Source organism: Artemia franciscana, chromosome 14 (assembly GCF_032884065.1).
Source record: "Artemia franciscana chromosome 14, ASM3288406v1, whole genome shotgun sequence".
NCBI classification, from domain to species: domain Eukaryota; kingdom Metazoa; phylum Arthropoda; class Branchiopoda; order Anostraca; family Artemiidae; genus Artemia; species Artemia franciscana.
The window spans coordinates 20,141,018-20,156,637 of NC_088876.1; the positions used below are offsets into that span (position 1 = coordinate 20,141,018).

Consider the following 15,620-nt stretch of genomic DNA (forward strand, 5'->3'; position numbering starts at 1 on the left):
CACTTGGAATTTGCTACATTTGTATATATTGATTCACGTTGTAAGTAACAACCTCCAAATGAGTCAGCTTTGTTTGCTATTCTTTCCTTTGTTAAGTGGAGGACTCCCCAGGGAACAGGATTTTGTCTTCTAACAGCACAATTCTTTGTTTTCGCTTCATTTTTGACACGTTCTGATAATCGTTTTCTCGTGATTGCTTGTAAATCTCACAGCCGCTTGTCTTTTAACCGCATAGTTCCTTGTTCTCGCTGTCGTATTTATTTTTGCCACTTATTTCTTGTTTCTGATTAGTTTTAAATCTTACTGCCGCTTATCTTCCAAACGTATGCTTCTTTGTTCTTTAGTTTTGTTTCTGACTCCTTGTAACTATTGCTAACGGAAGTGTTCTGACTGTATGCACTTGTTCTTTATTATCGTTTATCATTACTTTATACATTTTTCTAATACCCTTTACTTTATCTGCTTAGATTTGTCTTGTTAAGTTTGATGATCTAGGCTGTTCAATTGTTCTAGAGGCCAATCTAATCACATTTATCGGTGCTTCATTTTTATCAATCAATCCCTTTGACCTTAAAATAGAATTACCGCCTTTGTAAACTTACGTTTTTTTTTTGTTTTTGGACCTTGAAATTTTGCTTGTCTTTTGTCATTCTGAAAGACATAGCGCCGAACCTTTTTTTTAAACAGCGGTTGATCCAGTATCAGGTTCTTGGCTAACGTCCTTATAAACTCTAATGTCTTTATTTATAGCTATTTCATCGCTTGGAGCTTTTATGAAATATTGAACGTCAATTTTTGCCTCGGCTTGTGTTTTCTCATTATGAAATACATATCGCCAAACTTTATTTTTTTAGCAAAGGAATGGTAAGCAGTCACGAACTTATTCATGTCGAAATTCCAAACTCAATCATCATAACTATGATTTTCAGTTTTGGCACGTTTTGATTCTTGCTGTCGCTTATCTTCTAACCGCATTTGTATTTCTTCTTCATTTTGGATATTGAGTGCTTCAGACGATTTAGCAATACCTTTTGCTTTAATTGCCCGTATTGGTCTTTTCTCATTTGCTGATTCAGGTTGTTGATTTTTACCCATTGTAAAGTTAATATATTCGGGTTATTCTCATGGTTCTATCAGATTTGATCGATCAGGTCGATGGTCAAAGAAAAGTAAGCAATAATGGTTCAAAAAATCATGGCTAAGGGATTTTCATGAGCACCGCAATTTTTGTTTATTAGCTTTTGGCATTATAAATGTTATTTTTATATGCTATTTTTGTTACTTTAAATCTCTTTTGTTACTTTAAGAGGTTTTTTTGAATGGTTTTCTATTTCTTTTTTTTTCGTTGGACGGTACAAAACTTTTACGCACATTCTTATACTGTGAATCTGAAGGAGAAAGGTCACTGCCATCAAAGTTTTAAAATTGTAAAGTTTATCTTGCTTACTAGAAGTTACTCGGAATAGACATTGCTCGTTTCCCGTCGGTAAAGAGCAAACTCAGATGCTTTTCGATATAGTCTAGTTTTAATTTGAAATTTCGTATAAATTGTAACTTCTTTTCAAGGATTTACTCTTCACATAGCTGCAGTAATTCAAAAGGGGCTATGTCATATAGCCTAAAACTGACAAATATGTTGTAAGATATTTGACTGTTCTTAAAGACCAACGCTCTTTATAAGGAAGTTTTGATGTAATATTCCAAGACAGGGCAAAAGTGATACAACATTTGGTGAAATCAAATCACTTTATTATAGGCCCAAAAGCCTTCCTTTGGGACCTTCAATCTTTCATGTATAAAATCATTGTTTGACTCTGGTTCCATCAAGATGTTCGTCTTTTTTTAAATCTGTCTATCTTTTTCAATAAAATCATATTTCATTTTATGAATTGTTTTTGTAAATAATTGCTATTATCCTTTGGGATGCAAGTATCAGGTACCTCCCTGAAGCGTATTGATTTTACCTTTAGATACTAATTTTGATCGAATTAAAGTGGCTATCATACAGTTTTGATCTGATGGAACACAGGGTCAGGGGGGGGGGCACAAGGGACGTTGGATGGATGGCAGGCTTCCTTACGATCAGTCTAGACTCTTACAAATGGCACTAGAGCTTTTAATTTGGAATTGGATTTGTACTTCCTCCATTTTAAACGACCATAAATTTTAGATGATCAGGATTGAGAAAAGTAAATAATACTTAGGGAATCCATAGGTCTATACAAACTCAACGACTCTGTATTGATAATGATTACTACTACTACTACTACTACTACTAACTCACTGCAGCACCAAGCCGCCTGAGGCCAACACAGCTACGCACGCTCCTCCTCCAACCTAATCTATTTAAAGCCTCCCTCTTTACACCCTCCCAGGAAGTTCCCATTTCCTTTAAATCCTTATTTATGACATCCTCCCAACCCAGACAAGGACGACCTGCTTTCCGTGTAGCCCCAGACGGTTGGCCAAAAAGGACAATCTTCGGTAATCTGTCATCCTTCATCCGTAGAACGTGGCCTAGCCATCTCAATCTTTCTTTCATTATAGCCCCAGAAAGCGGGATTGAACCACACTTTTCGTACAACCTACTGTTTGAAATACGGTCAGTCAGCCGGGTACCCAGAACAATCCGTAGGCAATTTCTCTGGAAAACATCTAGTAAATTTTCATCTGCTTTTCGGAGTGTCCATGCTTCAGAGCCATATTTGACCACTGTCATCACTGTAGCTTCCAATATTCTAATCTTGGTTTGTAGGCTTATCTTTCTATTCTTCCAAACTTTTTTTAACTGTGAAAAAACACCCTGAGCTTTAGCTATTCTACTTTTAACATCTTCACTGCTCCCATCATCTTTACTAATAATACTACCAAGGTAACTGAAGCTCCCAACCTGATCAATCTTTTCGTTACCTAAGGTCACCTGTTCATCTTCACTTATTCCTAGCCTTAGTGACTTAGTCTTCTTAACATTAATTTTCAAGCCTATTTTAGCACCCTGAACTCGTAAAACCTCTAAAAATTCATTCATTTTGCTCACACTTTCATCTAATATGCTTAAATCATCAGCATAATCTAAGTCCAGGAGCGTTCTTCCTCCCCATTTGATTCCATGGTCTCCAATTGCCTTTCCTGTGCTCCTTAAGACGAAGTCCATCAAAATGATCCATATAAAGGGGGATAGAACACAACCCTGCTTAACTCCTGATTTAATACAAAACCAGTTGCTAACCTCATTTCCTACCCTAACCGCAGCAGTATTATTCTCGTACATAGCGCAAATCACTTTAATGTATTTTTCTGGTATACCATATAACGATAAGACCTTTGTTAACGCTGTTCTATCAACAGAATCGAAAGCTTGCTCATACTCGATAAAACTAAGGACCAAAGGTGTTTGACAACGAAGGGACTTCTCAATTATTAACCTAAGAGTGAAAACATGGTCGACACATCCTCTACCTTTTCTAAAACCGCATTGTTCTTCCCTTAAAACTTTGTCTACAGCATGTCTCAGTCTAAAAAGTATCATATTACTCAGTAATTTGCTACCCACAGAGACCAGACTAATGCCTCGATAATTACGACATTCACTCTTGTCACCTTTCTTATACAGTGGTTTAATTAAGGTTTTCCTAAAATCATTGGGTACTTCCCCTTTTTCAAAAATCATGTTCATAATCTTCAGTAGCTTATTCCTAACCTCAGAGCCACCATATTTAAGGAACTCATTAATCATACTATCAGCACCTGGGGCCTTATTATTTTTTAATCCTTCTAGTACTGTCGCTAATTCTTCCTCACTAAACAAATCTTCCTTCACATCCAAGGTATCACAAACTTTTTCATTTTCATCTATATCTTTTCCTGCAACTGTATCTCGGTTTAGCACATTCTGAAAATGTTCCACCCATCTTTCTTTAACTTTTTCCTTATCACTAATTGTGGCCCCATTTCTATCTTTAACTGGGACTAGTCCGGATCGGCTACTCCCTTTCAATTTATTAACATGCCAGTATAATATTTTACTATTATGCCGTCTAGCCGCATCTTCCAGATCCTCAGCAATTTTATCCATCGCCTCCATTTCACATCTCCTTAGTTCATATTTTAATGCTTTCTCCACTTTCTTTACATTCCTTTTGTTTTCATACGACCTATCGCTCAGATAATTCTTATACAAACCCCTTCTACTCTCTATTAAACCTAAAGCTTTTTCATTAATATTCCTAGTTGCTGTCTTAGCACTCTTCCCTAGGACACCATCAGCAACTTCACAAATTGTTTTTCTGAAATTATTCCATCCATCTTCCACATTGTCACATTTTAAACCCTCAAGTTTAGTACTCAACTGTTCCTGGAATTTTTTTCTCAAATTTTCATCCTGAAGTCTACCAACATCATAACTTTCCGGGAGGGAGTTACTCTTCCGAAATTTCAGCTTTAAATTAACCTTAGACACTACTAGATGGTGATCTTTACTTTTAACATCGATAACGGCACTCCTATACACCCTAGTATCTTGTATTGATCCTGCTAGTCTTCTGTTTACAATAACATAATCAATAAGGTTTGCTGTCTTACCATCACGTGAATACCATGTCAACTTATGGGCCATTTTGTGACCAAACACCGTATTGGTTATAACTAGGTTGTTATACCTACAAAATTGCAAAAGCCTATAGCCATTACTGTTTTCTTTTCCTACACCAAATTTACCTAGGCTAGGATACCATCTATCCCTATTTCTACCAACCTGGGCATTAAAATCTCCTAGCAAAAACACCATATTTCTACCTGGTACGCTGTCTATTTGCTGCTGTAACTGTAAGTAAAATTCATCTGAGTCACTAGTATCTCCATCAGTTGGTTCAATGGGGGCATATACTACTATAACTAATACCCTAAACTTTTTAGTCATAAAAGGAGCAATTAGTATTCTATTATTAATACCTTCCCAGCCTAAACAAGACTTAGCAGCTTCCTTATTCATCATGAGCCCTACTCCCTGTCTATGTACCCCATCCTTCCTTCCTGAGTAAACAAATTCTATGTCACCTAATTTCATGCTTCCTACCCCTGGGATATGAGTTTCTGAAACTCCTAATAAATCCAGTTCAAACCGTCTGAATTCGTCAGTCAAAATGTCGATGCGATAGTCATTTTTTAACGTCGTAACATTCCAAGTTCCAATTTTCATGTTCTTAAAATCTTTGAAATTATTTTGGCCTCAAGAAAAGCAGTGATCCCGGATACCAGTGCAGGATGGGGACCAACATATCTTCTAAAGTCTACACCGAAGCGCTTAAGCCGGCTTAGAACCGGACAGCAAGAAGTCCCTGGGACCTCCAGTAAGTTGGAGGCTTTGTGCAATCCTGGGCCCATCTTGGTCACAACATGGTTTTCAGCACTTGGTGATGCTCTTCTATCAACAAGAGTCGAAATCCTGCACAGACAGTCCCAAGCCTATTACCTCCGACTCATTATATATTCATGCCTACAAATATTATGCTACTACGGGGAGGCAGCCCATAGTAGATAAATTAGCTAGGAAGAGGTTTTTCAGCCCGAAAACGCCCATCAAAACAAACCAAGCCCAGAAAATTATCCAATAATCAGAATCCCGTACGAGTGCTGTGTTGTTTACTAGGCTATAATTTCCTCGAGGGGCGCCACTCCTCAAGTGGGAAAAATTGACCGCAAGTTTCCCAGTCTTGCAGGTACCCCGAAAGGGTCAAGGCAGCCCTTTACAGAGGCCGTTGTCCATAAATCTGGATCTTACGCCCTGCCGCAGTTGTCCTCCTATAGAGGATCCTCCCACGATGGTGTTCTGCTTCACCATGCAATTTAACCCATTACTGGGAGAAGGTTTGTAACTCATCTGACGCGTGAACACGGCAGTTGGCCCTGCTGAGTGTACATTTGAGGGGCCTTCTTCCTCCTCCACCTGAAATTATGACCCCCAGGGGAGGGTTTCCCAGTTTCTATTATGGGCCCACTGGGACAAGGTCCTACTTGGTCTAAGCCTCCTATGGAGCTACTCTACCTATCTATAGGGCTTTCCCCTATCTGTTGTCCTCTACAAAAATCTATCATGATTATCTAATAATTTTACTAACTAATGCAACTAATAAATAGTTGCAGTAAATTGCAACTTTACTTTAATTTAGACTATGCAACGTCTTCGAGAATTTCCATTGCACTGTTCTTAATATTTCTTCTGCACTTTTCGAGCAATGACATGTCATCTACAAACTTCGATTGATCGGCTAATTCATTAGCAAGATGGTTAGTCATTACTAAAAATAGTAAAGGACCTAAAAGCTTACCCTGCGGAACTCCGCAAGAAATAAGTAGTGAATCAGAATAAACAGCTTAGTACTTAACAACTGGACTCCGATTGATTTTTTATGATAAATTGATTTTTTAGGGAGGGGGCTAATATTGCTAAAATAGAAAAATATACATATATACACATATACATATATACACATATATATATACATATATATACATTTACACATATGTATATCACTTTAACCAAATTAATAACTACCACTGTATGGATAACTGTACTACGAATTGACTTTTTAGGGGGGGGGGTAATATTGCTAAAATAGAAAAATATACATATATATACATATACATATATATACATATATATATATACATATATATACATTTACACATATGTATATCACTTTAACCAAATTAATAACTACCACTGTATGGATAACTGTACTACGAATTGACTTTTTAGGGGGGGGGGGGGGTAATATTGCTAAAATAAAATAGATCCATCACTCAGATAATGATTGTGATAATGACTCAGATAATCATCACTCAGATAATCATTGATAATGATTGTGCCAAAATAACATGCAATACTGGACTAGTTTCTGTAATTTTAGGCAAGGTGTAGTGCAAGTGGCTTTGAAACATTGTCTTACGACCAAACATTGTAAAGACGTCTGCTGGAAACCTTCAAGAGCAGTGTGTGCCTCTGATGGAAGAATATATCAAAATTCGTGTCAGATGAAAGTAAAGAACTGTGGGTAAGACAAATATATTTTCTTGAATACAAATGAAGGTTCGGAAAGAAAGGTAGTGGAAGCTATTATTTGAAAAAAAAGTAGAAAACGCGGAAAATAACTCTGAGTATGCGCATACAAGCTTTTCTGTTAACTTTTGGTGTATAATCTGTCTCCGTTCGAAGAGTTGAGGTAGCTGATATCGTTTCTTAGGGGTGGACAGATATTTTTTAACAATATCGACAGTTTTGAACTTGGTTATCAAACACCAAAGTAATTAATGCCTTTAGACACAGTTTTTATAAAAAATAATGCATTACCAAAGTAGTTTGTTCAAAGTAGAACATTAAACCTAAGATTAAGAAAATGAAATAAAATTTTTAATTGAACTTTGAATACCACAACCAATGTATTATTTGACACCTTTATGCTTAATAAGCATTAGTAAAACAGTAAAACACTTAGTAAACTTAGTAAACTCAGTAAACTTAGTAAAACACTAAAACTAAGATTATGAAAATCAAATAAAATTTTTTAATTTAATATCTTTAATTTAATTTTGGATACAAAAACCAATATATTTGACACTTTTATGCTTCAAAACTGTAAAAAATTAAATCATTTTCAAAGTGACAACTAGATAAATACAGTCACTCCTGGAAAAAAAATGATAATAAAACATAAAAACATATCCGTTCAAGGGATAAAATACAAAAAATCCCAACATTTCATTCAGAGAAAACATTTTTGATTGTAGTGACTTTATATATAAACTCGTCGATACTCTTGCTATGCAAGTAAAAGTTGACGGCATATTTTGGCCGAAATTGCCCCTTATTAAGTTGTTTTGCTTTTGTTTTCTATAATTATACGAAATTTTGTGTATAAAAAGTGCTCTAATTACTAATAAAACTAGTAGAAATAAACCACTAAGTATGTTTCCCTATGTTTGTAGGATTATACAAAATTTGCGCTTTACTGAAAATACAAAAGTCAAGTATGAAAATAGGAAAACTGATTTGGGGGTCGAAAGTGAATATGTAGCCTGACAACAATGAACTAATCTATAAAACTTTTTATAGTCTTAAACCAGTCGTGACATCACTAACTTTCAGTATATAATTAAATTACCTTGAAAACATAAGCGTAAAATTTAATATTATTTTAATAACCGCAAAAATTTGACCAGCATGCAGAAATATCAGGTAGCATTTTGGTCTCGCAAGCTATAATATCAATAATGAATAGCATACAATCTTAAATTGCAAGAAGTATACTTTAATATTACTTGAAATCAGTGGTGTCGTTGAGATGGGGGGGGGGCAAGGGGAGGAGCAGTTGACCCTCCAATAATTGGGAAAAAACTATAAATTATTGAGTAGCTTTAAAACTCTTGCTCGTTTTGGGTGTCAAATTTGCTCTTTACTTTGAATAGGTAATTTTTTTTCGATTAATCCATGCTCGTTTTCAACATAAGAAAAACAAGAAAAGCAGGGGTCCATTACGCTTCATAATATGTTCCACATTAATATTTTTCCAAATATACTGCCTTTGAAACCTTTTCAACAAGTGAAAATATGAGCCTAGTTAATGGCAAAATTGAAAAATGTTCTATGCTTCCTGTTTCGCCACATTTGCTGAGGCCAATTTTTTCCTCTGATATTTAAGGTGCTTTTGCTTCCTAAAATCTATCAGTTCAAGATTAGATTCTCTTGTTTTAAAACTTTCAAAAGTGGAAATTAAAACATACACCCTCCACTTCTGCAAATAGGACAAAAATTTAATGATTGAAGAATAAGAAGGTAGATACAGAGTGAATATATTTTACTGAATGAAAAAGAAATCATTGAAAAAGAGAATAAGATTTTTTGTTTTTTATAATGATATTCGTAATATAACTAGATACGTCAAATCGGTCGTAGTTTGATCATGGAATTTGATAGAGGGGGATCCGCTCCAGGAATCATTTGATTGTTTAATTTTATACTTTTGATATTTAAACCAAAACTCCAACTTAGCTCCAAATCCTTTTATTTGTAACTGAAGCGCCTAATAAGCGCTGATAACGTCCTATTCTTTACGTCTTGGATTCATATACTAACCCATAAATGTAGAACTGCCTCTATGTATAATTTTAGTGTAATTCCAAGCACCAGCACTTGTATTTATGACTGTTTAATGTATGTTTATTATTTATAATGTATTACGTAATGTTTTTAAATTCCCCAAGTAGCTTGTTTGTTAAATATTCACTTTTCTTCACTACTGTTTGAATAGCACCTACTTCAATAGCCCCCCTCTTCCCCCCTCCCAATAAAAATACTGTTACTACCTCTGCTTGAAATGAAGATCAAATAAGACATAATATGAACTCTGGAAATTCGGTTATTTCTCTCTATACAGCAGTGAATCTCAAGCTGTGGTACAAATTCTAAAGCTAGTCTGTAGTCCTAATACTATCAAGATGGCTCTTCTTCGAACTTGTCTCCAAACGATCCATGACATGTCCGACTCAGTACCAAACGAGAGCCACTCATTGAACTGAACCATTGAACAAAACCCTTTCCCCCCTCAATCCACAACAAAACAACTCCCGCGCAGGGTTGCAGTGCCTGTTGACAAGCTTCAGCCGGTACGCTGTGCCCACCAGCGGTTACCGAAGAGTTTTATAGGCTACCTAGTTTTGTAAAAATGTATAACGAAAATGTGGAGGACTGATAAGTGTTCTGTTTTCTTTGTTTATTTTTTATTTTTTTTTTTCTTTTGCGTCGCTTTTTAATGTGACTATACCAAAGAAATTTGGCAGTGCCATGAAAATTTTGGTGAAAATAAAATCTTATCTATCTATCTATCTATCTATCTATCTATCTAACTGAGCCATTGTGCAGATGTGATACCAAATTAAACGAAATAAATAAATAAATGTACCAAAAACCTTAAAATGGATTGTTGCTTTATCTTAATATGGATTGATTCTAAATAGGATTGATAATATTTTTATTCTGTAAAAGTGTCGTTAATTTATTTGCTTTTACTGTACAAAAACTCCTATATCATTTTGTGTTTTTAGTAAAACGCTAGTTTTCTATAATCCTAGAAACATAGGGAAACATAATTAGTTGGTTTATTTGTACTAGTTTTATTGATATCTATTAGATAGGGTATGAAGTAATAATTTTTGTCTGTTTTAAGCTTCAACTTCACTCTTTATTAAAATTTAATGTAGAAAGAACGCTGTCATGATCTTTTTTGTTTACACAAAATAATGTATGTTCGTTTTAAGTTTTAATGTCACTCCTTAGTTTCAATTGAAAACTTATTTTTACTATATTATTTAATGATCATCGATCTAGGGGAGATAAGACACCTGTAGAAAATACTGCAGACAACCTTGATAGCTGTGAAAAACTTTCCGTCTATAACACAAAATTAACTATCCATACTTCACAAAACAGTGCATGTTTTTCAGGAACGTTTGTTTTTCGATGAATAAAACAAACGCTGTTTTTACTCGGCCGACTTCGCCTTAAAAAGCCATAATGAAGACATGGTCTTATAAATTGCCTATTGACTAGCAGAAACTAGAAGACTACTGTAACAAAAGAGAGATGTTAAAGGGCTCATTTAAAAGCTTATGTTTATACCCAATTGCTTCTTATAAATTTGACTTGATGGCACATTCCTACAAAGTGCACTTTTGGCTGTTTCCTCTATTTATTTTTTTTTTCAAATGAAAAAAGTGTCTTTTCCAATGAAATAACCAAAAAAAGGTGTTTTTCAAAAACTAGGCAGGAGCAAAAAACTAGGGTGGCAAGGACATCGCTTCCTCTCAATTACCACCGTTAGAACTAGCAGACAGGCTTCATCGCAGAGTGAAGTTTGAAGGTTCAATTCAAACTATTGATCATTGAAGCTTTTTTTTGGTAGATTTTAGTTGAAAAGTTTTAGTTTTAGTTAATGTGTTTTCGTAATAATCATTTACTTTTAAGATGAGTAGGCGATTTACGAAACTTACTAAAAGGGTCTGGAGGGGGACTATATGTGAGGGGCTCTTATAAACTTTCAGTTAAAGGCTTTGGACCGTAATTATTGCAATGGTACTGTTTTATGCTTCTAAACTCTTCCACTTAAGAAGTGGCACCAAAAGTGCCGTTTTAGCTATGTGGCACTTATGGATGGTAACATTGATAAAAAGCACTTAGATATGAGTAATAGGTTTAAATTGAGCCTTCCTAGGATATACTTTAAGAAATACGTGCAACACATTTGGAAAAATAATGAATTATCTGAAAAGTAATCATAAGAAGGGACAAACCATGATTGAAAAAAAAATCCAAGCTGGAATTGACCGCATGATAATCTAACTTAAAGCCCAGCGCTGTACTAGCAGAATCACTCATAAAATAATGTAATTTAATATGTTGGTGTTTGTAGGACTTGTAGCTTATTACTTGTAACTGGGGTTTGTAGCTTATTAAGGGGGTCTGGAGGAGGAACATGTGAGAGGTGATCTTGCAAATGTCCAGTTAAGGGTTTTGGACCATAATTATTACAATGATACCGTATTATACTTCCAAGATTCCACTGAAGAAGCGGCACCAAAAGTGTAGTTTTTAGTGCTATATCTCAGTTACGAATGGTGGAATTGACAAAAAGCACGTAGATATGAGCAAAAGTTTTCAAATGAGCCATTAAACATCACTCTAAAAAGTTCTGGTACCCTACTAGCTCCAGGTTTTTGACCTGAGGCATAAAAAGGATCAATCCATTTTCGTGTCATATGGCACTTGTAGATGGCAGAATTTATATAATCCACGTAGATATGAGAAATAGCTTTTGAATGAGCTCTTAAGCATATCTCTATGATGTTCTAGTAACCAGCTAGACCTAAAAAAATAGAAGAAGAAAAAAAAATACCGTTTTAACGTTTTTTCCTTTAAGTTACTATGGGTTGTGGTTCGCTCTTTACTTGTACCAGCCAATGCTTCAACCATAACAAAGAGTTCATTGCAAATTCTCCCAGAAACTAATCAACATTGAAATCTGTGAAATCTAATAGATGGTAGAATTTGTAAAAACCTAGTAAATATAAACAATAGCTTTTAGTTGAGCCATTAAACCTCTATCTACGATGGTGTGGTAGCCTACTAAGGTTTCAGTAGTTCATTGATGAGTATGCAATTTATGAAACTTACTAAGTAGACTGGGAGGGGGAGTGTACGGGAGGGGCTCCTGTAAACCTCCGGTTAAGGGTTCTGGAACATAACTATTATAACAGTACCTGTATTGTACTTTAGAGCTTTTCCACTTGAGAAGTGGCGCCAAAAGTGTTGTTTTCAGTGCTATATCGCACTTAAAAATGGTAGTAGTGATGAGAAAGCACGTAGGTATGAGCAATAGCTTTCAAATGAGCCATTAAACATAACTCTAAAAGTTCTCCCAGTCCAATAGCCTCAGCTTTTCCACTTGAGACATGACACCAAAATGCCGTTTTTACTGCCATTTGGAACTTGCAGATAGTGGAATTTGTAGGAAGAACGTAGATATGAGCAACATTTTTTATATGAGCTACAAAAAGTCTGTCTACGATATTCAAGTAGCCTTCTAGTGCCACCCCTTAAGAAATGGCACAATAAGTGCCATTTTAGTGCCCTATGGTACTTTTAGATGGTGGAATTTATAAAAATCACGTAGATATGGAAAATAGCTTTTGAATGAGCCATTAAGCATATCTCTATGATGTTCTGGTAACCAGCTAGGCCTGTAAAAAAAGGAAAAAAAAGAAAGGGGAGACAGATCAGTGCTACCAAGGCAAAAGAGTGTTTTTCCTTGTTCAAGGAGGGAAACTGTAATTTCCATGTACAAGGTTTTCGACAATGCTGATTCCAATTGTATAATTTTTCATTTTAATATGACACCAATTTCGGAGGGGGGGGGGGTCAGGCTTTTTTTGAAACCACCATAAATTTCTTTTCGTAATAAACTTTCATTTTTAAGACGAACCGAAATAATAGTTACTATTCCTGAATTAATGTTAGACGGCAATTTTTTTTTCACTCGGCAGTTTTTTTCAAAACGTGTTTTTTAACTTTTGGTTACTATGGGCTGTTGTTTGCTCTTTACTAGGTTGCAGCTTACACTGCAACCATGATCGTTATTTACTTGCCATTCATTACTATGGAGAATTTTTTTTGTTACTCCAATCAAGTCATATAGAAAAATGTTTGCGGGAAACTGGAAAGGAGTCATTCAGTCACAAATTAGAACTCATATTTTTCAGATTATATAGAATCATATTCAATGGGGCAACACACATTTTCCCATGGTTTTTCCCCTATTCTTCTCTCTTTCCTTTGGAATCCTTGTAATTACTTTATAGTCCCAAGTTTCCAGGGGGGCATGGCTCCCTTCCCCTTCTGCCGGTGTCCATGGTAGAGCTAGGAAAAACGCCATTCTAGATGAAATGAATGAATGAAGGAAGGTTTAAATGTTTAGGCTGCTTATAGCTGTTTCATCAGTATTAATTTTCGTCTTTCGCTCGTTTCTGCTATGTACAGAAGCTAGAATAAATCATAGTTATATTTGTTAAAAGAATGATTGATTATTTTTTATCTAAGAAAGGAGTAATAATTGCTCAACCCTAACTTCCATCGCGGCTGGAAGACAAAATAGTACTCAGGGAATCAGCTATGTTCACAACTTCTGAAACAGCTTCCAGTACGATGGAATTCGTACAGGGAGGGACATAATGAGGTTTTTTAATCCAAACGCATGAAATCCTATTATGCTCCTTCTCTTCTAACCCTATGAGGTAAATATCTCATATTTACCCCATTAGAGGAATGTTTAGAATTTTTCATCTTATTTTCAAGAAAATAATACTAGCTTATTCTGGGCTCCATATCAATCCATAATCGAATTTTATTGTGAAGCAAATGACGTGAAAAAAGCCAGAACATCATTGCAATACTACAGATTAAAACTTTTCATCTCACCCCTTAAAACAGTGGTTTACAACCTGTGAACGCCCTCCCCCAGGCGGGCGCGAGGCTGTTGCAAGGGAGACATGCAGCTGTTTCCAAACTTTCATTTTCGGATACAAATAAAAAAAGCTGAATAGGTGTCAAAAAAATGAATTAGCAGTACACGTAATCCACAATCCTCACTGCAAATCTTTCGGGTAAAAATGCTAAAATATCCCCACTACTTTTACAAACAAAGCTTTAGAAATTTTATTGCCATTTGTGACATCTTACCTATGTGAAACTGGTTCTTCCATAGTAGCTGTCTTAAAAACAAAGTATCGATCTCGCTTAATGATTGAGAAGGAACTGAGAACCGTGATTTCTTTAATGATACCACGGTTTGAGAAAATTTATGCTGAAAAACAAGCTCAACCGTTGCATTAAATTTTTATGTTGTAGTAGCATTAATTATATATTTTTTTTTGTTTTGTCATTATATTTCTTATAATAAATATATTATATTTTTACATAATATTGTATATTATCTTGTACCCCATTAAATAAATTATAACATCTTTTTAGTATTTATGGAATTTGATTTTTCGATAAATTAACGGGAGGCAATAATTTGTTTTTTTAAAGGGAGGCGCACCAATTTTTTTTAAAGGGGGGCGCCGGTACAAAAAGGTTTGAAACCACTGTCTTAAGGCTAACGAAAACTGGCTGCGAGAAGAGGGAGTATAAAAAAGTGGAGCAAAACTGGTATAGAAAGACCGGACAAGTTCCGGAAGGGGACGTTATTTCATATGGAAAGTCAAAACTGATTTAAAATCTATGTCTAAATAAGTCTGAAATATAACAGTGACACAGGCAATAACGGCAATGACGGGTCAGAATGAAAATTCTTTTCTGAATGGGAGGACTTCGTCCCATGATTGCTAGAATAATGGGATTGCAGTTGAAACTTCATACAGCTAATAAGGGAGTTTCTAGCCAGGATGGAACACCAGCTAGAAATGTTTCAAAGATCGGATGTCTGGAGGATATCACTGGGAGAGATTTACTGTCAGCTAAGTTAGTTTGTGATGCGTAGATCAGATCCATCATCAGTGTTTTAACGCAGGCTACTGATTACGCTCAGCTTATTTCGTGGAAAGTGGGAACAATGGGCCACATTGTCCTGAGCCTTGATGTGTAGGCCTACCCAATGTGACTTCTATGAAATTCATACGCCTCCACATGTACAACCAGTGTACGAAATCCACCAAAGGAATTTTTGTCGCTATTTTCTGTTCTTTCAGTAAAAAAGAAAAAGAAGAAGGTATAAAAAATATACTTATTGGCTTTATTTTACAACAATATGGCCATTCAACTCTTTTTACTTTCGATCTAATTTGTTTCTATTTTTGTTTTAAACATAACCTTCTTTTATGGATTGGTATATTATTTCGGTTTCAAGTTTGTCCCAGATTTACACTTGTCAATTTGGATTCTGTTTCTCTTCAATTATTCTATTGTATATGCTTTTGTTTTGAATAAAAAAATATACTTATTGGCTTTATTTTACAACAATATGGCCATTCAACTGTTTTTACTTTCGATCTAATTTGTTTCTATTTTTGTTTTA

General features: G+C 35.2%; 1 protein-coding gene across 1 annotated transcript in view; it reads left to right on the forward strand.

Moving 5' to 3' along the window:
• Nucleotides 1–15,620, forward strand: part of LOC136035434 (agrin-like) — a 225,547-nt gene that overhangs the window by 25,410 nt on the left and 184,517 nt on the right. The window contains exon 4 of the mRNA XM_065717243.1: nucleotides 6,909–7,052. Coding sequence (XP_065573315.1) covers nucleotides 6,909–7,052 — 144 coding nt within the window. The remainder of the gene's footprint in view (nucleotides 1–6,908; nucleotides 7,053–15,620) is intronic.